General features: G+C 40.6%; 1 protein-coding gene, 1 non-coding gene and 1 pseudogene across 3 annotated transcripts in view; 2 read left to right on the top strand and 1 right to left on the bottom strand.

Moving 5' to 3' along the window:
- Positions 1-22960, top strand: part of ULK2 (unc-51 like autophagy activating kinase 2) — a 77433-nt gene extending 54473 nt beyond the window's left edge. The window contains exons 15-27 of one of the 2 annotated variants that reach the window (XM_069483191.1): positions 170-304; positions 4843-4988; positions 6606-6686; positions 9043-9329; positions 9671-9858; positions 10215-10318; positions 12985-13134; positions 14878-15086; positions 16396-16574; positions 17141-17259; positions 17929-18086; positions 21236-21371; positions 22141-22960. In XM_069483191.1, coding sequence (XP_069339292.1) covers positions 170-304; positions 4843-4988; positions 6606-6686; positions 9043-9329; positions 9671-9858; positions 10215-10318; positions 12985-13134; positions 14878-15086; positions 16396-16574; positions 17141-17259; positions 17929-18086; positions 21236-21371; positions 22141-22199 — 1951 coding nt within the window. In that variant the 3' untranslated portion in view covers positions 22200-22960. The remainder of the gene's footprint in view (positions 1-169; positions 305-4842; positions 4989-6605; positions 6687-9042; positions 9330-9670; positions 9859-10214; positions 10319-12984; positions 13135-14877; positions 15087-16395; positions 16575-17140; positions 17260-17928; positions 18087-21235; positions 21372-22140) is intronic. The other variant, XM_069483192.1, reaches the window with a different exon arrangement.
- Positions 1286-1912, bottom strand: LOC138392426 (PRELI domain-containing protein 1, mitochondrial-like; annotated as a pseudogene).
- Positions 7937-8047, top strand: LOC138392711 (U6 spliceosomal RNA). Its single transcript, XR_011234996.1, has one exon. It is a non-coding gene; the product is annotated as a U6 spliceosomal RNA (small nuclear RNA).
- Positions 22961-24448: the final 1488 nt, after the last annotated feature.

Below are 24448 nucleotides of genomic sequence, written 5' to 3'. Positions count from 1 at the left end.
AAATGTGATTTTTTTGGCTCTGTGTGTTAACAATATCATTTCTTGCTCATATACTGAAGTGATCATTTGGCTCTTTCTAGAATTTTCTCTAGATATAACTAATTGGTCAAATGAAAGAAAAACAGTCTTATCGATATTTGTTTCCTTTTTCAATAAATGATGGTTGCAGGCAATGTCATCCTGCTGTGTCACCTCACAGTGAAACGGCACCAATTCCAGTTCCTACTCAAGTAAGGAATTATCAGCGCATAGAGCAGAATCTTACATCTGCCAGCTCAGGCACAAATCCACATGGTTCTCCAAGGTAAGCCACTATCTTTTTTCTTCCTTAGTTCTTTTCTTTCAAAAAAATCTTTTGTTGTTGTTATTGCAAGATCTTTACATGGCAAAGTTACTCTGTTACATATGTATATAATGGAAATGCACAGTCGTACAAAATTAAATAATAAAAAAGTTCTATTAAATTGATCAATTAGAATATTTAGGCTTAGCTGGTTATATAGTATGATAAATATATATATTTGTTTTATATACATGTATATTTGAATTCAACAAATATTTATTTTTTTTTTTTTTTTTTTTTTTTTTTTTTTTTTTGTTGAGACAGAGTCTCACTTTGTTGCCCAGGCTAGAGTGAGTGCCGTGGCGTCAGCTTAGCTCACAGCAACCTCAAACTCCTGGGCTTAAGCGATCCTACTGCCTCAGCCTCCCGAGTAGCTGGGACTACAGGCATGCGCCACTATGCCCGGCTAATTTTTTCTATATAGAGTTTTAGGTGTCCATATAATGTCTTTCTATTTTTAGTAGAGACGGGGTCTCGCTCAGGCTGGTCTCGAACTCCTGACCTTGAGCAATCCACCCGCCTCGGCCTCCCAGAGTGCTAGGATTACAGGCGTGAGCCACCGCGCCCGGCCAACAAATATTTATTGAGTACTATTATGTGCTAGATACTGTTCCAGGTACTTGGGACACATCAGAGAACAAAACAAAGAGCCCTGTCCTCCTGGAGCTTACAGTCTAGTATTTATTGCCACTTCACCTGCATGAGGTCTATGCCTGGGGGCAAGTCACCACACCTCTGTCCTCAGCTGCCCAAAAGAGGGATAGCAGGCCGAGCTCAGATGTGGATAACATGCCTGGATGTTGCCAAACTGGACAGACACCCATCCCACCACCCAGACAGTGGATAGGGCTGGAAGTTCATTTGTAACAACAGAGTACAATGAGGAGAGGGCAGAGGGAGTTGAGCCGAGTCGTCTGGTGTGCTGCGGTGGTGGTAGGCTGGCTATATATATTGCTGCTGCTGCTGCTGCTTGGTGCCTGCCTTGTTGGCTAGGTCCTTGGCCTTCTCTGTAGCTGCCAGTGCTGTCTCCTTTGCCTTCTCCTTGGCTTCCTTGGCTGTCTCAACAAGTGTTTGGGAAGGGGCCTCACCCTGCAGCTTGGCCAAGATGTACTCAAACCTTTCATAGTCTTGGTCACGTTGCTTTTGAACCAGACGAGACCAAAGTGCTGGACAGCTCTGGAGACGCCAAATAAGCTAGTGGAGACCCAGGCTTCCCGACGGATTTCAGTCCGGCCGCTGTTGTCAGAGTTTGCATAGTAAACACATCGTTCCTCCACCATCATCAGCCAGACGTGGTTGATGTTCCAGGTGAAGGTGGTCATGGTCTGATTCTGTGGGTCCACGATAGAGTCCTCCAGGATGTACAGCGAGTGAGCAACACTGGCAGGAAACAGTCACTCGGCCCAGCGGGGCATCCTGTTGGGCTTGGTCAGGGCTCCCCTTCCGGTGTACTAGGTCTTCCGTCAAGACACGTTTGCTATAGGGATTCGGGTGCCGCTGCCAGAAGGCAGTGAACACTTGGTCCCAGGAACTCTGGAGCGTGCTCTGGCCCAGGAAATACTTCACCATCGTCCCGGCCAGGGCTGGCTCAGCACCCAAGCAGCAATAGGGGTGCGGAGCCCAGGAAGGGCTCGTGGTGGCCGGCCTGGGCTCAGTGCACGCCTGCCGCCAAGCTAGCAGCTCAGTCACCACTGTACCGCACCCAAGCCACCACAGCCACCATGAGTCGTCCTTGTTACATGTATTAATATATACTTAAGTATAATTACTTTTAAGAATTGAGGAAGAACTTGTTAAAAAATGACATCCCACCAGTTGTACCAGATTATTTACATATTGTTTATTTCTTCCCCTCCTGAGACCCCACTAAGAGTGTAGTAAAGGAATAACAAAGTAATAAGTCCACAAAGACGAGTGAAATAAGGATAGATGTTCAGTGGGTGAGAGAGTTCAGTGAATTTCTGGAAAGCCGAAAGGATGGAAGAAGGGTGCCTACTTTAGCATGGCATATGTAAGTGTGCGTGTAATCAGGGATTCTGGAAAAATGAGCATCACTGTGCCCCATGGTACCCTCAGGGAGACCTAAATCTCAGAACTCCCCGCAGAGAATGAAGGGAGGAACTGGTGCTTCAACTTCTGGTAACTTAGTTTCTACATACATGGTCAGGTACGTATTCGACATACGCAGTCCTTGCCTGTGTGTAAAATTGCACATCTTTACAAAGTTGCTAGCCGTTAAAATAGCAAAGGATAAGAAATAAACCAAGTGCCTCCCAGTAAGGAACTAATTTTTGTAGTCCATCTTGACAGTGGAATACTTTGTGTCTTCCATTCTAAAAAGAGTAAGGAAGCTCTCTATGTACTGAAGTAGAAAAACTTCCAAGGTATATTATAAAATAGAAAAAGTAAGCTGTGGTTCTCAAAGTGTGGTCTGTGGATCCTTTCAGGGGCTCCATGAGGTCAAAACTATTTTCATAGTGATACTGTGACATAATTTGCTTTTTTCACTACACTGATATATGTGCACTGATGGTACAAGAAGCAAAGATATAAAACTGCTGGTGCCTGCACAGGAATCAAGGTGGTGGCACCCAACTGTGCTGTTAGTCTTTGTATTCTTCACAGCCACACACTCTGGTACAAAGGAATGTCCTTGATGAAGCAGTAAAAATTATTATTTCTCTTGAAAATCTTCATCCTTCAATAGAATGTACACATACAGGCACTTTTGCTGCATATGAGAATAATTCTCTTAGGAAGAGCACTTGTAGGATTGAAAAGCACTTGTATGACTGTTTTAGTTGCAAGCTGAACTAGCTGCTTTTTCGTAGAGCACCCTTTTTTACTTTTAAGAACAACTTACGAAGTATGGTTATGAGTATTGAGCAGCCATTTTGTCAAAAGTGAACTAAGTTTTGCCACTTTTTAAGAAAACAAATGACACTAAATGTCAACGATAAAATTTGAGCTCTCAAGTAAAAATCAGAATTTTGGAAAACGTGTATTCACCACTGTGGTTTTGACAGCTTCTGTTACACCTTGAGAGATGTTTCTGTTCAAATTGATGATATTTTGATATGAATGTGACTTTTTGATATTGTGTAATGTATCAACATTTGTAATATCTTCATAACTCAGTGAACCAGTATTTTCCAAATGACCAAATGTTAAAATATCATGCACAGGTAAAAGATTGCTTCAAAGTGCAAGATTCTTTGCAAAAGATTGGAGTAGAAGAGTTCATTGATAAGGTTTCAGATACCACATTGCAACTAAACTTTTAGAATTGATCACTTGCTGAGTTTTGGGGTAGTGTCAAAGAAGGATGTCCGAAAAGATTACCAAAATATTCCTTCCTTTTCCGGTTATATATCTATATAAGGCTGGATTTTATAACAGATTGAATGCAGAAGCCATAATGAGAATCCAAATGTTTTCTATTAAGCCAAACATTAGAGATTTGCAAAAATGTAAAATAATGCCATGCTTCTCACTAATTTGTTTTGGAAAATATATTTATTTTTCACAATCTTAAATTACATATAATAAGTTTATTTTAATGGATTAATTTTTTAAATTTCTAAGTTAATTTCTTTCTTCTTTTTTTTTTTTTTAAGAGACAAGGTCTCGCTCTTGCTCAGGCTGGTCTCCTGCGCTCAAACGATTCACCCCCCTCGGCCTCCCAAAGTGCTAGGATTACAGGCGTGGGCCACCACGCCCGGCCCTAAGTTAATTTCTAATATAGTAAATGTCAATAGATAAAAGTTATAAATGAAAGCTCTCTGGGTCTTCAGTAATTTTTAAGAGTATAAAGGGGATTTAAAACTAAATAGATTGAAAATGGTTGGTATATAATATATCACCTGTGGTGTTGAAGCAAGGTGAGAATAAGATTATGTATTCAGTTTGCTTGTCTATGCATTAAGGAACTCTGGAAGGATACACTAGAAACTAAAAATCGCAGCAAACTTTTGAGTAGCATTGGGGAAATATCAGGGATTAGGCAGGTAGAATATAAGGACGGGAGGGACACTTCACTCTATCATTTTATATGTTTTATATTTGTTCCATTTGACTATGTTACATATTTTTTAAAACTACTCCAGGCTGAGTGCAGTGGCTCACACCTGTAATCCTAGCACTCCGGGAGGCCGAGGCGGGAGGATCAGAGCTCAGGAGTTCTAGACCAACCTGAGCAAGAGTGAGACCCCATCTCTACTAAAAATAGAAAAAATTAGCCGGGTATGGTGGCGCATGGCTGTAGTCCCAGCACTCGGGAGGCTGAGGCAGGAGGATCGCTTGAGCCCAGGAGTTTGAGGTTGCTGTGAGTTAGGCTGACGCCACTGCACTCTAGCCTGGGCAACAGAGCTAGCCTCTGTCTCAAAAAAAAAAAAAAAAAAAAACTCCAAGGCATATTGTTAGGACGTTTCAGAAAAAAACGAATAAAGAGAAAGTTCTAGAACCTTCCAGAGAGAGAGTAATTTTCTTTTACTTTTCAGATCTGCAGTGGTGCGAAGGTCCAACACCAGCCCCATGGGCTTCTTCCGGCTGGGATCCTGCTCCCCGGCGCCAGCAGACACAGTACAGACAGTTGGACGAAGACTCTCCACTGGGTCTTCCAGGCCTTATTCACCTTCCCCTTTGGGTCAGGAGAGTTTAAAACAGTTGTTTTCAACATTATTTTCAATATAACAAATCTGTTAGGACCTCTACTGGAAATATAATAATACAAAGGGTCTTTATGTATAAATAGCATCTTCATTGGGTTTTAGCTCTAAATGCAAAGTTAGAAACCCCAGGTGAAAGTATATAAAATGTCTATTCTACTTATTCAGATTTACGAAGATTAAAATGTAGTGTTTCTGGCTCATGTTTACCAGCAATGTTCCAGCTTTGGTAGGAATACGGTGACAGCTTTGTTACAGACCTTCCCACTTTTCCTGCAAGACATACATAGTAGCAAGAAGAATGACAAAACAAACAAAACAACGGCAACCGCAAAAACCCTGCCAAGCAGAAAAACCACACATTACATCTTCAGTGAAACTAAGAGACAAAAGAAAAAGCTCCAACTCAAGTGTGCGTAAGAAAGCCAGAGCCACCGAGACTGCAGCGTCCACGTGAGAGGCAGCTTTCAGATGGTAGGAAGAACACATGGTGCAGAGAAAGCCCGCGGGTGGCCGAGCCCAAAACTGTGCGCACACAGACCCCCAAAAACCCAAAACAAAGAACTTCCAAAAGAAGAGGGCCCCGCCCTCAGTCAAAACGGCTTGAGTAAGACGAAGATGGAACAGGAAGAAATGTCAGAAGGAGACAGAAGAGTTGCAAGTAGTCTGCAGGAGCCCTATTGAAAACAAGCAAAACTCGAGTGATAAGTGTTTTGTAAACAAGGTTTAAATTGCCACATCACTTGTTGCAATGGTTTCAAAGCTGTTTTTAGCTGAAAAATCTTAAAATCTTGGCTCTCTATACCCTCGCAGCCAGAGGTCTCCAAAGACACGGTCCCAGCCTTATCCTTGCAGTCAAGTGCCTAAAGCCCCGGAAGCCTTCCCCATCCCTCCTTCTGTGTTCCTTTGGTTCTCAGCTAGATACGAAGAAGGTATTAGATTTGTGAGATTGATTAGGGGAAATGCCTGTGACGGATGCAGGGGAGGGGGCAGGAGGAGGCAGGGAGGACCCTCAGACCAAGCTGATACAGGTCTGACATCCGGGAAAGGAGGGAGAACTGGGCAAGAAACATTCAGACTTGCAGTTGTAAAAAGTTTTTAGCCAGACTGAAGGAGACGTCTGTTAGACTGAGGAGTTCCCCGAGCCGTGTCTGCAGGCCTGAATTAGTGCCCTGCCACCTGCCGACATTGGCTGGGAGCAGCCCTCCAGAAGCCTCTGCACAAATGTGGGGGCTCCAGAGGGACAGCGCCTGGGGCTGCCACTCAACTGTGCCCCGGCGCCCCGCAAGCCCCACACACTTGATACAAACTCCTTGTACTTCTCTGTCTCACGCACATACCTGTTAGAGGCATTTATTTGTCTATGTGACTTTCTTTCCTGATGTTCTTGTTTCAAGGCAGGTTATGTGGTGCTTTTTAGCGTACTGTGTCCAGTACCCAGCACATTGGTCATTAGATAAGTGTTACTTGAACTAAAGCTTTGCTAATAAAAACTTTGTAAGTTACAATATGCTATGCAATTTGTGCATGTTACCTGTTTCTGTCCTCTATTTGTTTTGAACCATTTCTTCTTTTTCCCACTTCTCTTTTCATAGTTGGTACTATTCCTGAGCAGTTTAGTCAGTGCTGCTGTGGGCATCTTCAGGGCCACGAATCTAGGAGTAGAAACTCCTCAGGTAGGAGAATGTATTTGGTATAGTAATAATTTGAATTCTATGGTACATGGGTTTGAGTTATGGTTTTCCAGACTTATCAAAAGAACAGATTTGATAGGAAGTGTTTCCTCTGCCATTCTGTTGATTAGAATCTTGGTCTAATATGATTTAATATAACGTATAGCTATCTAATATCTCCTTTTGAATATAAGATTCCTAAATGAAAATAAGGCTTAGGAATTAAATTACTTAGCCAACTTTGGTTATTTTCACAATGATAATAAAAATCAATCTAGAAAATGAAATTTCATTACTTTAATACTATTGATTAATACTATTCTTGGTAAGAGCCATCAGTCAGCATCAGATAAAAAACATGTTTATTTTCTTTATAACATATATATTTATGCCAGGAAAGATATGTGTAAATCATACTTTTGTAAGTCAAATTCAATTGTATGGGCATTTGAGGGGTTAGACAGTTAAAAGAATCCTGTGTTACTTAGAAAAACACTCTAAGTTGGTTTTTTATATTTTGTGTTTTCTTAAAAATAAAGCTTAAATAACTTCCTCTAGATTATAACAGTTTGATACTAATTTCGTTTCTTTCTATAAATGGCAGAACACAGTTCTGAAAAATTAAATATCAGGTTTGGAATGAGATGAAGCCAGGGGTGGGTCAGTAGCAAAGTTCCTATTGGTGTCTGTTTCTAGGAAGACGATGGTTAGGCCACTTAAGATCTGCATGCCGGCCGGGCGTGGTGGCTCACGCCTGTAATCCTAGCACTCTGGGAGGCCGAGGTGGGCGGATCGTTTGAGCTCAGGAGTTCGAGACCAGCCTGAGCAAGAGCGAGACCCCATCTCTACTAAAAATAGAAAGAAATTATATGGACAGCTAAAAATATATAGAGAAAAAATTAGCCGGGCATGGTGGTGCATGCCTGTAGTCCCACCTACTCGGGAGGCTGAGACAGGAGGATCACTTGAGCTCAGGAGTTTGAGGTTGCTGTGAGCTAGGCTGACGCCACGGCACTCACTCTAGCCTGGGCAACAGAGTGAGACTCTGTCTCAAAAAAAAAAAAAAAAAGATCTGCATGCCCTCCATGTTACTGTTGATAGTTTAGCTTACAAGAACGTCAGAGAACGTGTAACTGGAGTCAAGGCTTAGTGGACCTCTTAAGTCAGAATCAACAAGGTTTATGTGGGGAAGGGGAGACCCTGTCTCCTTGGCTTTTGATGTGGTGTCTCCTTAAGAGGCAAGACTATCTGTGGTGCTCGCTTCGGCAGCACATATACTAAAATTGCGAACGATACAGAGAAGATTAGCATGGCCCCTGCGCAAGGATGACACACAAAAAAAGACTATCTGTGGACAGGTGTTTTCTTTGTAGGGAATATGGGTACTTTGGGTTTTATGTGAGTCACTGATGAAACTGACAAAATACATAAAATATCCACATGCTTTATTTTTAGACAAATGAAGTAAAATCCAGGAAAGGTCTATTACCTTTATGATCATCTTTGCTACATTTTATATATATTTGGTTTTGTTTTATTTTATTGATTAAGGAGTTATTCTAGGTTAGTTTGAAAAGTTTCTTTTAGTTGCTGTGAGAAAAGAGAATAATTACATTAGTAATATCCAATATGTATACATATAAAGAGCAAAAGTCATCATGTTCGATGTAAGGCTTTGTTGTTTTAAGTTTAACTATTAACTGTATTATTCTCTTTGGGTGTTGATCAAACCTTGCATTAATCTGAGTTATTTGCTACCTGCTGATAAAAACAGCTAATAAACCCATCATCATTAAATTCTATCTCCTGAGAATACAAACAACAATGTACTTTTCGTTGTTTCGTAAAGGATGCCAGAAAATAGTCTCTTGTCAAGTAAACAACTTTTAGACTATCTTATGAAAGATAAGACATTTATCCGAATTTTCATTTTAAAAATTGTCTTTTTTTTTTTTTTTTTTTTGAGACAGAGTCTCACTCTGTTGCCCAGGCTAGAGTGCCGTGGCGTCAGCCTAGCTCACAGCAACCTCAAACTCCTGGGCTCAAGCGATCCTCCTGCCTCAGCCTCCCGAGTAGCTGGGACTACAGGCATGCGCCACCATGCCTGGCTAATTTTTTCTATGTATATTTTTAGCTGTCCATATAATTTCTTTCTATTTTTAGTAGAGATGGGGGTCTCGCTCTTGCTCAGGCTGGTCTCGAACTCCTGAGTTCAAACAATCCACCCGGCTTAGCCTCCCAGAGTGCTAGGATTACAGGCGTGAGCCACCGCGCCCGGCCAAAACTGTCTTTTTAATTCTTAAGTTTGTGCCCTGCACTTCTTCACCTGGGGTTCATGTTGCATTCATTTTCTCGTTAGGTTCTCCAGTGCCACAGGCTCAGTCCCCACAGCCTGTCTTACTGGGTGCCAGGCTGCAGAGCGCCCCCACCCTCACTGACATCTATCAGAACAAGCAGAAGCTCAGAAAACAGCACTCTGACCCCGTGTGCCCATCCCATGCCGGGCCTGGGTACAGCTACTCACCTCAGCCTAGTCGGCCTGGCAGCCTTGGAACCTCTCCCACCAAACACATGGGATCCTCTCCACGCAGTTCCGACTGGTTCTGTAGAACTCCTTTACCAACAATCATCGGCTCTCCTACTAAGGTATATTTATTAAACCCTTTTGCAGGTCATGAATTGGTATAGTACGTTATGGAAAGGATTCATGATGAGAACAGGTAAAATTTAATGAGCCTCACAGTGTAAGTATTTTACTTGCTGAATGCTTTATGTGCATGATCCCATTTAATCCTCAAAAAAGGAAATTGAGGCTTAGAGAATGTAAATGAATGATACAAGGTCACACAGGCTGTAAATAGAACAGCCAGTATTTGAATCTGTATTTAATTGACTCCAAGTCTGTACGCCTTACTACTGGGTCATACAGCCTGCCAGTTCTGAACAGCTCACACAGTGTATTAACTAGCTTACAAATGTTTCTTTAGGCCACAGCTCCTTTCAAAATCCCTAAAACGCAAGCGTCTTCCAACCTGCTGGCCTTGGTTACTCGTCATGGGCCTGCTGAAGGGCAATCCAAAGATGGGAGTGACCCCCGGGAGTGCTCCCATTGCCTCTTAGTGCAAGGAGGTGAGAGGCTGCGGTCTGAGCAGCAGAACAAGGCGGTGTTTGGCAGGTAAAAGCCTGTTTCCTCTCTGGCCTTAAACATGAAAACTGTAATAGTAAAATAAATATATTTGTGTCATAAAAGCAACCGGTAGCTGGTTTATGCCATATGGTTATTGATATGTACTGTATACATTTACAATCTCTGAAAACCACAAATGCTTCCTGTAGAACTATGTAAATACAGAGCTCTTCCTGAACTTGCTGAATACTCTATTTCTGTCTTTTTTTATTACTATTACTGAAGTTTATCTCTACCCTGAATTGTTATGTGCTTTTTGTTTCCTTGTTCTCTGACTTCCTAGTAACACTTTTTTTAAAAAAAAAAGTGTCCTTTTCCGTTGTTAGTATCAGTGTTCTTTTCAGGTCTGTCAGTACCGGGAAACTATCGGACCAGCCAGTAAAGACACCTTCGGGTGGACACCAGGGGAGCACGGACAGCTTAAATACTGAGCGGCCCATGGATACAGGTAAGAACAATCTAGTTTCTTTTTAGGCAAGTAATTGTTAGTATATGGATTATGCTGTTGTAACAAATTACCCCAAGCTTGGTGGCGTAAACAATACAAACGTATTACCTTACAGTTCTGGAGGCCACCCCATCATCTCATCTTCCTTCAAGGCAGGGTTTATTCAGAACCTTGGTGATCAGCAGCCAGTGAGTTAGTAGGAGTTCCAACCAAGATTGCTTTTTATCCGTAGCATAATATTGTCCAAAACTAGCCTAAACACAGGTAATTCCTAAGCATTTCTTTTACAGCCACTGGATCCTATAAAGATCCATAAGTCACTGAGACCCTGAACCTTTCGTGGTTGTTCCAGGGACTATGTCCATAACCACCCACATCTAGATTACTGCATGTCAAAAAACAAAAACAAAATGCAGATTGCAGACTAACCTAGACCTGCTTAATCAGATTTTCTGGGGATGGATTTAGGAATCAATGTGTATAATAAGCTCCCAGGTGACTATTGTGTTGGCTCAAATTTGCTAATCACTATTGTAACCTCTTTGTTCTTATTTTTTCTATGATTTTTTTTATCTTTATTTTTAATTATTATTTTACTTTATTTATTTATTTATTTATTTTGGCCGGGCGCGGTGGCTCACGCCTGTAATCCTAGCACTCTGGGAGGCCGACGCAGGCGGATCGTTTGAGCTCAGGAGTTCGAGACCAGCCTGAGCAAGAGTGAGACCCCGTCTCTACTAAAAATGGAAAGAAATTATATGGACAACTAAAATATATATATACAAAAAAATTAGCCGGGCATGGTGGTGCATGCCTGTAGTCCCAGCTACTCGGGAGGCTGAGGCAGGAGGATCGCTTGAGCCCAGGAGTTTGAGGTTGCTGTGAGCTAGGCTGAAGCCACGGCACTCACTCTAGCCCTGGCAACAGAGTGAGACTCTGTCTCAAAAAAAAAAAAAAATAAAAAAAATTTATTTTGAGACAGAATCTTACTCTGTCCCCTGGGTAGAGTGCCAATGGTGTCATTGTAGCTCACAGCAACCTCAAACTCCCGTGCTCAAGCGATCCTCCTGCCTCAGCCTCCTGAGTAGCTGGGACTACAGGCATGCGCCACCATGCCCGGCTAATTTTTTCTATATATATTTTTAGTTGTCCAGCTAATTTCTTTCTATTTTTTTAGTAGAAACCAGGTCTCACTCTTGCTCAGGCTGGTCTCGAACTCCAGAGCTCAAACAACTGTTACAGTGATTTGATTTCTAGCATTTCCTTCTGTTTTTTTGTTAGAGTTTCCATCTCTTTCCTTATGTTACCCACCTATTGTTACATGTTGTCCACTTTTTCCATTAGGGCCCTTAATATATTAATCATAAGTTATTTTAAATTCCCAGTGTGACAATTCCAGCATCTCTGCTGTATCTGAGTCTGTTTCTGATGCTTGACTTGCTTTATCTTCTTAAACTGTGTTTTTGCCTTTTAGCACGTCTTTAATTTTTTGTTGGAGACCAGACATGATGTATTTGGCTTTTTAAAAAAAAAAAAAAACTGAGTTAAATAGGCCTTTAGTATGAGAATTTTTGTCTGTCTGACTAGGAGTTTACTTATGTTTAGTGTTTGCTGTAGCTGTAGGTGTCAGGTTAAAATTTTCTCTGTTGTTCTTGTTTTTGAGTCCCCTATTGTCTTTGAATTTCCCTAGGACACCCTTTCTTAAATAGCATTTGAACATTGCCTAACTCTGTATTTTCTTCTAAGAGTTTTATAGTTTTAGCTTTTACATTTATGTCTATAGTCCAGTTTGACTTGATTCTTGTGGATGATGTGGAGAAAGGATCCAACTTCATTCTTCTGCATGGGCTGTTCAGTGGTCTCAGCATTGAATTGTTTTGCCAGCCTTGTCAAAAATCAGTTGGCCATAAATGTGCTTATTTCTGGATTCTGAACTCTTATTTCATTGATCTATATGTCTATTTTTGCTGGTATCATACTGTCTTGATTACTATAGCTTTGTCATAACTTGATTCTATTTATTTATTTATTTATTTTGAGACAAAGTCTTGCTCTGTTGCCTGGGATAGAGTGCCATGGCATCATCATAGCTCACAGCAACCTCAAACTCTCAAACTCCTGGGCTTAAGCAATCCTCCTGCCTCAGCCTCCCAAGTAGCTGGGGCTATAGGTGTGCACCACCACACCCAGCTAATTTTTTCTATTTTTAGTTGCCTGGCTAATTTCTTTCTATGTTTAGTAGAGGCAGGGTCTCACTCTTGCTCAGGCTGGTCTTGAACTCCTCACCTCAAGCGATCCTCCCACTTCAGCCTCACAGAGTGCTAGGATTACAGGCATGAGCCACCACACCCGGCCAAACCTCATGTTTTTGTTCCTACTTCTCAGTTTTCACTTTTTCAAATTATTCTCAACAGGTGTGACTTAGAGTTTATATATTTTAGAAATATACAAAAGTAACTCTGAATACTAGGCTTTGGTGTGGAGAAGATTCACACCTGAGAATCATTTTAATGAAAATACTATATTGCCTTTTCTGATTTTAAGAGTAATAAATGCTTTTTGTAAAAACAAAAACCCTAACATACAGGACAATGTCTCCCTGTCACCCATCCCTGGATGTAAACACTGTGAAGGTAATGTAACATGTTGTAAATCTTCTGTTGTAGCTCCTGCAGGAGCCTGTGGTGTTGCGCTGGCACCTCCTGCAGGGACAGCAGCAAGTTCTAGGGCTGTCCTCTTCACTGTAGGGTCCCCTCCACACAGCGCCATGGCCCCCACTTGTACCCACATGGTCCTTCGAACAAGAACAACCTCAGGTGAGGAATGTTTGCCGCACGACAGTCTTCGGCTACTATTTGAAGCGCAGTGTTCCGATAACGACCCAGTGTGCAAGTTAGACCAGTCCTTCAACTTCTCTTCTTCAGTTTCTTTACCAGTGAAATGGAAAAACTATTTTCTTTACCTTAATGGGTTATAAGAAGTAAATGAGGCAACATTTATAAGGGGAAAGAAACTTTGTAAAGTAAAAGTGCTATATTAAAATATTATAAACATACATATATATTATGTATATTAATATGTAATATTAATATATTATAAGATAAAATACAAATACAACTGAAGGCTTACTTTAGTAGATCCAATAAATTATTTGAAAATACGTTTTTTTGTTTTTAGAAAGTTAAGTTTTATTTATTTATTTTATTTTTGTACTTTGGGTCCTAGTCTTTGCACTTTAATCCTATATACATTTAGACAGGTTAATAGATTTATTTTGTCATTTATACTCCATAAATAGATTTTTTTTTTTAATATTTATAATTTCTATTTTTAGTAGAGACAGGGTCTCGCTCTTGCTCAGGCTGGTCTTGAACTCCTGAGCTCAAACAATCCGCCCACCTCGGCCTCCCAGAGTGGTAGGATTATAGGTGTGAGCCACTGCACCTGGCCATAAATAGATTATTAATACCAAAAATTTAAAAAACATTTAGGTTGGACTTGACATCAGTAATTTGACGTCATCTTATGCAGTATACTTTGTGTCCTTTAAGTTCTCTTATTCTAAATAAGTTACTAATGAAGGTATCAGTAATTAATAAGCAAAAGATAACAAAGGATAAGCAAAGCGTAATCTTTGCCCTAAAAACATAACTTTGTATTTTCAAAGCTTCCTTTTCCTCACATGATAAAAATAGTACACTTAAACTTAGATTTAAAAGAACATTAAACCATAACGCTAGGTCAGTCATTGGCACTGAGAAGTGTGCCTGCCAAGCCAACCGGATGCTCGTGTTTGGAGATCGGTGCCTTTCCTCCATGGAGCCAGGTCAACCGAGAAAGTAGAGCTAAAACCTTATTTTTTAGATCATTAAAAATCTTAAATAATAAGAAAATATTTTAAGAAAGTAGCCTTTTATATCTGACTACACCGACATTTTTAAAAAGCATAATGCCCAGTGCTGTTGAGGTTCAGTGGGATCTATGTGCTTACCCATGGCTGCATTGGAAAGTACTGTCGGGCAATTCTTAGGAAGAGCTGTAAAAATGCTCATAATATTTGATCTATGGTAATTTCATTCCTGTTTGTAATACCAGTTTGGAGTATTTATCAAAAAGAAATCGCTCAAAAGAAGGAACAACTGTTTGTGTTTCATTCGTGGTGTTATTTGTAATATGAAAAAAAAATCAGAAATAGCATAAATGACTCTAGATAAACATGTATATAAATTTAGTGAGCCACTATGTGTGCATTGAGTTTTATAATTGTGAGGCCTATGGAGCAACAAGGAGAAATTAGTATGATATAAATTTGTTTAAAACAGATTATAAAAAACTACTGTGATGATGTCTAATATAAAATATACATATGGACAAGGAATAAAAGTGAACATGGAAAAATAAAAACTATTTCTTTATGTCCTCAAATAGTATGTAGGGGATCAGTGACTTTTAATTTTTCCTCTTTTACTTCAGTAGGTTTTGTTCAGTAAATGAGAGTAGGAGTGGGTGTGAAAGCCCCTAACTCTGGGCACTGCCACGTGTCCTGTGTTTCCTTGCAGTGGGGTCCAGCAGCTCGGGAGGCTCTCTGTGCTCTGCGAGTGGCCGTGTGTGTGTGGGCTCCCCACCTGGGCCGGGCTTGGGCTCTTCCCCACCAGGAGCGGAGGCAGCTCCCAGCCTGAGATACGTGCCTTATGGTGCTTCACCCCCTAGCCTAGAAGGGCTCATCACCTTTGAAGCCCCTGAACTGCCGGAGGAGACGCTGATGGAGGTAGAGAAGAGACTGTAGTAGCGTGTGAATGTAATGTTAAAGCGATATGAGAATGTTCTAATGATGGCGAAAACAGAATGCACAGTTACGTTCTTCTCTTTAACTTCTTTTTGACTTTCCTGTTTGAAAAACATTGCTGCTACATGTTGAGAATAATGTTGACAGTGACACTCAAAACAAGCTTTGGTTCATAGGAAGTGACATTTAAAGGATATTTAAAATGTTTGCTTTTCTTCAGAAGATAAAAACAATACACTCAAACCTAGGTTTAAAATAATAAACCATAATGCTAGGTTAGTCACTGACACTGAGAAATAGACCTGCCAGGCCAACCGGATGCTCATGTTGTAGGGTCGGTCCCTTCCCTCCACAGAGCCAGGTCTACGGGGAAAACCTGTAGAACTGAGGTGTGTCACCTGACGCGTGCTGAGCACAAATCCAGAACAAGGAGGACTCAGAGCCAACACTCAGTGGAGTAATGTGTCCTCGGTCCCTGGGTGCAACACTGACTTAGCCCGATGTTTAAATTAAAATGATGAACTCTCTAGGTTAACTAAGGTACAGATTACCTCTTCATGTAGGATCCCTGATATTTCTGGTTTGTGTGAATAAGAATTAAATGTTTCACATACAATTTATAAAATATTGCATGCAAAATTTTAGTAGCGATCTTATAGTAATTTCACAATAAATTTGAAAATGTCTAATCCAGTCTAACATGGAAAAAAACAATTCTCAGTTTTTTCAGTCTCCATCAAATTAGGTATAAATTATGTTCTATTACCTGTTCAGTGTATTAGAACACGCAGTCAAATAGGCTGTCACAGGGCAGAGAAACTTTTAAAAAGTCGATTTATTCTTGTCTCTAGGAAAATGATGTCCATCTTTCTTTAACTTTGAAAGAGGGAGAAACTTTTAGTTTTGTTTGAGATTGCAAAATGTATTTATAACTAAAAATAAATCTCAAAACATTAATTTTAGAATACGCATCTTTAAATGACACCCCTCTGGATGCTGTTATATCTAACTGTGCTCCCTTCTTTAACTAACTGAGAAGGTCGCGGAAATTTAAATTTTTGACATTAGGAATCACTGTTAACTAGAAAAGTGCCAGAAATTAAAATAAACATCTCTGAAATTATGAGAATTATAAAATTCATAAACCAGCAAGAAGTGTGATTTAGTGCACAGAGAATATCATTATAATCTTGATGCCTGTTTTGTAGAAAAGCATTAACAACGGCCATGGTTTGTACACAGAAATGAGTATGTGCCTGTTCTTAATCTGGAAATTTTGGCTCTGCTGCAGCGAGAACACACAGACACCCTGCGCCATCTGAATGTGATGCTGATGTTCACGGACTGTGTGCTGGACCTGACAGCCGTGAGGGGAGGAAGCCCTGAGCTGTGCTCGTCCGCCGTGTCCTTGTACCAGATTCAAGAGAGTGTGGTTGTGGACCAGATCAGTCAGCTGAGCAAGGACTGGGGGTAGGTTCCCCCTCTGTATTCACTTCTGGGTTCCTCGTGCTTTCTCTAAATGCGTGTCTGAGATGTAGGACTTGTCATCCACTGAAGATCATATCTCATTATTAAAAGCTTCGAGGAAGCCTCTAAGTTATATCGTTGTACTGGATTTCACTTGGTGAGCCAAGACTTGGATCTTATGCAATCTTAGTGTTGCGTCTTCCCTGTACATTATACCATTGAAGATATTTGAAGATAAAGAGATTGTATTGATTTTTATCTGAGTGTGCCTGTTGTTTTCAAAATACACACATCCTTCTCCATCCCTTGAGGAGTTATTTTTGCATTAAGAAATAAGGAGGATGCTATCCCCTCCTTTTTATTTTTTTACATTTTAGAGACAGGGTCCCACTCTTGCTCAGGCTGGTCTTAAACAAGCAGTCCTCCTGCCTGGCCCTCCCAGAGTGCTAGCGTTACAGGGTGAGCCACCACACCGGCCTGGAAGGCTATTGTAGTGGTGGCCTGATGTGCGGAGCGCCAGGTCTTACTGGTTCACTGGATAACACTCTGCTACTGTCTTCTGGCTGCAGGCGGGTGGAGCAGCTGGTCTTGTACATGAAAGCAGCACAGCTACTTGCGGCTTCTCTGCATCTTGCCAAGGCTCAGATCAAGTCTGGTAAACTGAGCCCATCCACAGCTGTGAAACAAGGTACGAGACGAGATGATAGTGCGTGATTCCAGAGTCCTTGAGTTGCTTCCCTGTCATACCGAGAGAAGTTGTTTTTGATGAGGAATCACTGTGTTATTCAATATGCTTTTTTTTTTTTTTTTTTTAAGAGACAGGGTCTCACTCTGTTGCCCAGGCTGGAGGGCAGTGACATGATCGTAGCTCACTGGAGCCTCAGACTCCTGGGCTTAGCGACCCTCCTGCCTCAGCCTCCCGAGTAGCTGGGACTACAGGCATGCGCCAGCACACCTGGCTAATTCTTTTTTTATATGTGTATTTTAGAGACAGTGTCTCACTGTGCTCCCAGGCTGGTCTCACACTCCTGGCCTCAAGGGATCTTCCCGCCTCAGCTCCCAAGTAGCTGGGATTATAGACTTGAGCCACCACGCCTGGCCTCAGTATTCTTAATGGGGAGAAAATGCTGGGTTATTAGTTTTTCATCATTTAATTGATTTAGAGAGAAGTCAGAAATGGTTTATTCTCAATCTTTCTGTATACTAAAAGAGAACATATGAAAGAATCCAATTTCCAGTCTTTTTTTCAATGATCATTTAGTGTCACCTTCCTTATCGCAGCAGGACAGGTACATGTCACTATGTCTTTATTTCTGGAGGAAAACTAAAATTAGTTCCCATCTGAACTTTTTTTCAGTTGTCAAAAATCTGAATGAACGCTATAAATTCTGCATCACCATGTGCAAGAAACTTACAGAAAAACTGAATCGCTTCTTCTCTGACAAACAGAGATTTATTGATGAAATCAACAGTGTAACTGCAGAGAAGCTCATCTATAATTGTGCTGTAGAAATGGTAACCCTTTTGAAGGTTTAATATTGTATAGTACTACTTATCTTTAAGAGTGTCTTTTGGGTTGAATACCTGCTTGACATTATCTACTGTTTAAGAAATTCTGGTTTGATAAAACTGTTAGAAAAAATACTGCTTCGTTAACCAGTCCACAAAAACTCGTGTGCTCAGATTCTACTTACCTTATTAAAGCATAAAGTAAAATCTACTTTTCCAATTGATTATAATATTGGAAATATTTTGTTTACTGTCTCTACTAGGAAAAAATTGCTCTGAAGTATAGGTAAAATAGGGGCTGATAAAGAAGTGGTTAGTGGGGAAACTTATTAGCCAGTCTTATTGTTACCATAGTGACGGGCCCTCCCCTGTCTGTCTGCTTTGAACTGTAGGGTTGCATTACACCCCTGGTCTTACTTTGAAATCCATTAAAATGATCATATGAAAATAACTTTGGAATGTAAATTGTTGACAAGAATAATATATATTATATTACTCTAAACTGTTGACTCTATGCTGAATTAAGACTTCACATGATAAATGTTTTGGAATTTTGTACTGGAGAAAATGTCCTCTCATTAGAAATTATAATGGTGCTTTCCTTTCTTACAATAAGAGCCTTATAACTTCAATAAGTTCCTCCTTGTGCACTGGCTGCTTAGTAAGCTTAGAGGTATTAGCACTTTATTAGGTTGGTGCAAAAGTAATTGTAGTTTCAGACCTTGAATTTTAAATCATTATAACTATAGCCGGGTGCAGTGGCTCACACCTGTAATCCCAACACTTTGGGAGGCTGAGGCGGGAGGATTGCCTGAGCTCAGGAGTTCAAGAACCAGCCTGAGCAAGAGTGAGACCCCGTCTCTGTTAAAAATAGAAAAAATTAGCTGGACATAGTGGTGCAAGCATATAGTCCCAACTACCTGGGAGGCTGAGGCAGGAGGATCACTTGAGCCCAGGAGTTTGCAGTTGCTGTGAGCTAGGCTGACACCACAGCACTCTAGCCCAGGTGACAGAGCGAGACTCTGTCTCAAAAAAAGAGGAACCATTACAATCAACACATTTTGCCAACAAGAAATAAGTTTGTTTATTCCTGTAGCATAAAAATCCGAGCTTCGGGATTTGACGAACTCTTGGGAAGCATTTTCTGCATCCTGCTGGTTGTGGAAGCGTTTTCCCTGCAGACGTTGTCGAGATGCTTGAAGAAGTGGTGGTCGGTTGGCCAGAGGTCAGGTGAATACGGTGAACGAGGCAAAACTTGGTAGCCCAGTTCGTTCAACTCTTGCAGTATTGGTTGTGCAGCGTGCAGTCGGCAGCATCGCGCAGAAGAATTGGGCCCTTTCTGTTGACCAGTGCTGGCTTCAGGCATTGCAGTTGTTCGTGCATCTCATCGATTTGCTGAGCAGACTTCTCAGATGTCATGGTTTTGCTGGGATTCAGAAAGCTGCCGTGGATCAGAACAGCGGCAGACCACCAGACTGCGACCAAGACCTTTTTTTGGTGCAAGTTTGGGTTTGGGCAGTGCTTTGGAGCTGCTTCTCGGTCCAGCCACTGAGCTGGTCATTGCCAGTAGTTGTATAAAATCTACTTTTGTTGCCCGTCACAATCCAATTGAGAAATGGTTCATTGTTGTTTCAGACAAGAAGAGAAGATGACACTTCAAAATGATTTTTTTTTGATTTTCGGTCAGGTCATGAGTCACCCACTTATTTGAGCTTTCTCACCTTTCCAATTTGCTTCAAATGCTGAACGACCATAGAATGGTTGACCTTGAGTCCTTTGGCAACTTCTCGTGTAGGTATAAGAGGATCAGCTTCGACGATTGCTCTCAGCTGGCCATTGTCAACTTCCGGTGGCCGCCACTGCGCTCCCCGTCTTCAGGGCTCTTGTCTCCTTTGCAGAACTTCTCGAACCACCGCTGCTCTGTACGTTCGTTAGCAGTTCCTGGGCCAAATGCGTTGTCGATGTTGCAAGTTGTCTCTGCTGCTTCATGACCCAAATAAGAAAATTGCTCGAATGTGCTTTTTGTCCAACATCATTTCCATAGTCTAAAATAAATATAAAATAAACAGCAAGTAATAAATCATTAGCAAAAAAACAAAGTGAGTATTAAAATGATGTATAACATAACCACATTTATTTAAGAATGTATTCCAATATCAAATGGCAAGTTTCAACAATGCTGAAACAATGCAATTAATTTTTAGCACCAACCTAATATTTCTCCTTCCTTTTCATGGCTCTGATATTCTTTATCCATTTTATTTACTTTATTGTAAGCTGCTTTAAATTGTTATTTTGAAAGAGACACCATATTAACAAGTAAATTAGGATACTAGGTTACTGAGAGTACTGGCATTTAATGATTAAAGAGAAAATCAGAATGTTTTGGGAAAACCCCTGTGAACAATACTACACCCCCTCTTTCTAGAAAGCCCCTTCCCTCCTGTCCTGTCACCTAGCTCATTCTTCCTCCTTTATGATTTAGCAGAAACACCACCTCCTGGAGGCCTTCCCTAGTTTTCTCCTCCCTCCGTAATCTGGGTTAGATACATCTCCTCTGTGTTCCGTGCCACCCAGTGGTTCCTCCTCTGATACCGTGTGTCCCTGGAAATTAGAATTGCATGTTTTACAAGCCGGTATCTCCCTCCAGACTGCCCGTTCTCCTGCACTGTATGCACAGTGCCCAGCACTTAGTAGGTGCTTAGTAAGTATCTATGAATGAATGACTATACCCCCAAATTCTCTGACTAGAAAAATAAGCCAACGAGTGACTTTTAACATCATTTAGTCATATTATTGTAGCAAAATCTACTTTAATGCAGTGCCAGGTTACCCTCGTGTGACAGTGTATGTTTAAAATAAACTTTTTAGTGAGGTCATAGAAGAGCCAGTTTGGAAGGGTTCTTGTGTAAGTCCTGTGAGTCCTGACCCTGGGTACCAGAAGGCTGTGTCTGAACGTAGAATAACTTGTCAAGAACGTGCTCTGTGTTTTGTTCATCCTGGTGGATGTTTAAGTTTTATAGTTTGGTAGATTATATCATTTCATCAAAATATGTTAATTTTAGGTGTATCTCCTTTAAAAATGCATTGTCCAAACGGATTTGTATTTTCTCGGGAAAACTCAGAATCTTCTTGTTTTCATCAACTGGTTATAGGTTCAGTCCGCAGCCCTGGACGAGATGTTCCAACAGACCGAAGATACTGCTCATCGCTATCATAAGGCAGCTCTTCTGTTGGAAGGCCTAACCAGGATTCTGCAGGACCCCGCAGATGTTGAAAATGTACATAAATGTAAGTTGACTTATGTATTGATTGAATTTAGTTGTCAGGTAAAGTAAAAGAGCCTGGACCTTGGGGTCACGCTGCCTGGGTTTGAATCTTGGCTTTCCAACCTTGAGCAAAACACTTACTGGTTTTCTGGTCTCGGTTTCTTCTTTTATAAGATAAGAATAATGATGACTACCTTGTAGAGTTGTGAGGGTTAGAGGTGGTGCATGTAAAACACTGGTGACGTTTGTCACTAGTCTTTTACTTTGTTGGCAAGGCGGGGTGTGTTCACATATGTAGGAAAACTTCGTTTTTATTATTGAATGCAACTATTTTAGCTTCATGGCCTTAGTAACTGAAGAATCCTATGGAGATCGTATGTATTGCAGATTTGGCATAGATAGCGGAGGGGAGACTGATAGGAGACCAGGATGATACGATTACTTGTCAAATATAAGCCCAGCAGTCTGGTGTTTTAGGAGGAGGTTGTGGATCTCTTGGAGTGTATGTGGGCATACCACATTTTGAATGGCCAGAAGGGCATGGAAATCCTAAAATTATTTGCAGTTGTCAGCAAGCTAGCGGTGAAAACCTAAATGTTCTTTATATGATGCGTGTACCTAAATTTTACCACTGTGCAGCACTAAGCTAGAAATCATATCTAAGCTATTACCAGGCAGAAAGAGGGAAACATTTTCAGAACTGTTAACTCTGGAGCAAAGATAGAATAGAGATGACAGTGTAGAGAGTGGAGTGATTTTTTTCATTCGTTCTCAATTGTTGTTATTTCTAGATAAATGTAGCATTGAAAGAAGGCTGTCGGCACTCTGCTACAGCACCGCAGCCGTGTGAGCAGCAGGCTCGTCCCGGACCAGCGGTGGGAGCGGGAGGTGATGCGTTTGGGATTACAGCTTGGGTTCTGTCACCCACCCCAGGAAGCCCAGTTTCTCCACTGGTGACTACCAAAGAACAAGCAGTGATTTCAAAACGGAAAAACAATCCAAAAACTACCTATTTGTCGGAAATCTGCCTTATCGGAGAAGTCACCCCCTCCCTTTTTCTTTGTAGAAGCAGAAGCAAGAGTGTTCTACTTGGCTGCCAGTTTGAACTTGGTAAATAAACAGAACTAGAATTACCAGTACAGTTATTCTTAAGGATAATTAAAAATGCAACCAAGTGAGTGGCTCTTCTCAGTTCACCAGAGCAATGTGTGAAATTCCATCTGTTTGCTGAGGTTGAAAAGTAAAAAAATCCATATCTCATCCAGGCAGTTTGATATTTGGGGTAAGTTTGTCTAAATCTGAGCATGCATCTTTAAACAGCTGAGGAAGAAATAACTTAAGAAGAAGCAAAAGATGGCTCTTGGAAGAAATTTTGAAATCTTCAGTTTGATCTAATATGGACACATGTTAACCTTCCAAAAAATTTTCCTATCGCACTAATTTATTAAAATAACTGTATATTGGATTTTGCAATTTAAAACTAACTGAGGCACAATGGACTTGTTTAAAATATTTTACTTGATTATATACATACTCCCTTCCCAGAATTCACATGTAATCTCCAGTGGATTTTAAATGGTCAAAAACTTGTATTCATGTGAACCTTTGCTTTTTTTTTTTTTTTTTTTTTTTTTAACCTATTCATCTACACCTACAGATTATCTCAGTAATATTTTGAGTTGCTGGTTGTTTGCTTTTGGTTGCATTTTTTATTGTGCATGCAGAATGTTCAGTGATGCCTGTGACCCTAGGCTTATTTGGGCAGTATTAGAAAAAGTATCATGAATCAAGAGATACTCTTGGAATTTTCATAGGGCCAAAACAAAGTTGGTGATCTAAAGGTTTGTTAGTAATGTGGAGTTTCTACAGAAAGTTAGTGAAAAATAAGGTTTGTTTTCTGTTAGGAAAATGGGCAGATCTCTCCAGCCTAATGTGTATTTTTCCTGTTAATCCTGACAGTTCACCAAATAGCTAGTCATGGAGAATGCAGGCAGTTAACTTAATATCCCTTCGGGAATGGTTCCTACCTTGTATATTATTTGGTTTCTTTTACTTACCTGCTTGAATACTTGAATAAACCCTTCACCAGTTTTAATCCTTTTATTTTAATCCTTTCGCATAAAATGATCTGAACTCTGACAAATTATACAGAAGCTCTTTGGCATTAATCTGATTTTAGTGTACTGATAAACAAAAAGACATGGTTTTCCTTTGACAAAGTAATGTAATTTTTACCTTATTTATCTGTATGAAATTCTAGCAGTTAATTTGAACATTTATTTATATGACGTTTGTATTTTTAGGTCTTTAATACGGTGTTTCTACCTCTCATTTGTAACTGCATGCATTATTCTTGAAACTAGGTAAAACTCACTGAATTGTTACGTAATAGCCTTTTTATTATTCCTGTACAAATGTATATTAAGGTAAAATAAAACTGACACAGTGTTTCTAGGGTACAGTTGGATCCCTGTTAAGTGGCTTGTCAACCAGATGCTTCCTTAGTGAGTCTAGAGACGTGGTCACTCATGTCCTCTGTCCGGCCCAGGATCTAGATGCTCAGTGACTGTCTGGAGGCTCCCGTGGACGAGGACTGTTCAGGGGAGGTTCCTGCCCCCCTTGTTATCAGTGATGCTGTATTTTGTATATATTTTTTACTTTACAGTGCAATTCCATTCACGTTCTCTCAGTCATCACCTGTGCTATCTCAGTTGTAGGTTTGTTCTGTCTTCTTCTCTCCTGCTCCTATTTCTTTTTAACGTAGGATGACCCAGGTTCAGAGAGGGTAAGCGACTGGTCTGAAGTCAGGACCTAGGCAAGTGGACAGGCCATGCTTTGTGATTTCCAAGTTCATTCTTCTTGCTCGTGTATAATGAAGGTCTGGGGGTAGGTGGTGTGTATGAAACAATGAGGTCTCAACAGCAGAGAAGAACAAACTGTAAATTCATGAGTAATGGTTCTGATTATACTTCCATTATCAAGGCTGTTTTAAGAGATTTTGCCTTGATTATAGCAATAATAAACAGATGCTTTATGTTTCCGTGAGTATTTTTTAATTTCATTTCATGTCTTTCATAAAGTGGAAATGAGCTAGTTCAC

Source organism: Eulemur rufifrons, chromosome 9, assembly GCF_041146395.1.
Source record: "Eulemur rufifrons isolate Redbay chromosome 9, OSU_ERuf_1, whole genome shotgun sequence".
Classification (NCBI taxonomy): Eukaryota; Metazoa; Chordata; class Mammalia; order Primates; family Lemuridae; genus Eulemur; species Eulemur rufifrons.
Note: the sequence above shows the minus strand (reverse complement) of the source record. Positions and strands in the feature narration are given on the sequence as shown.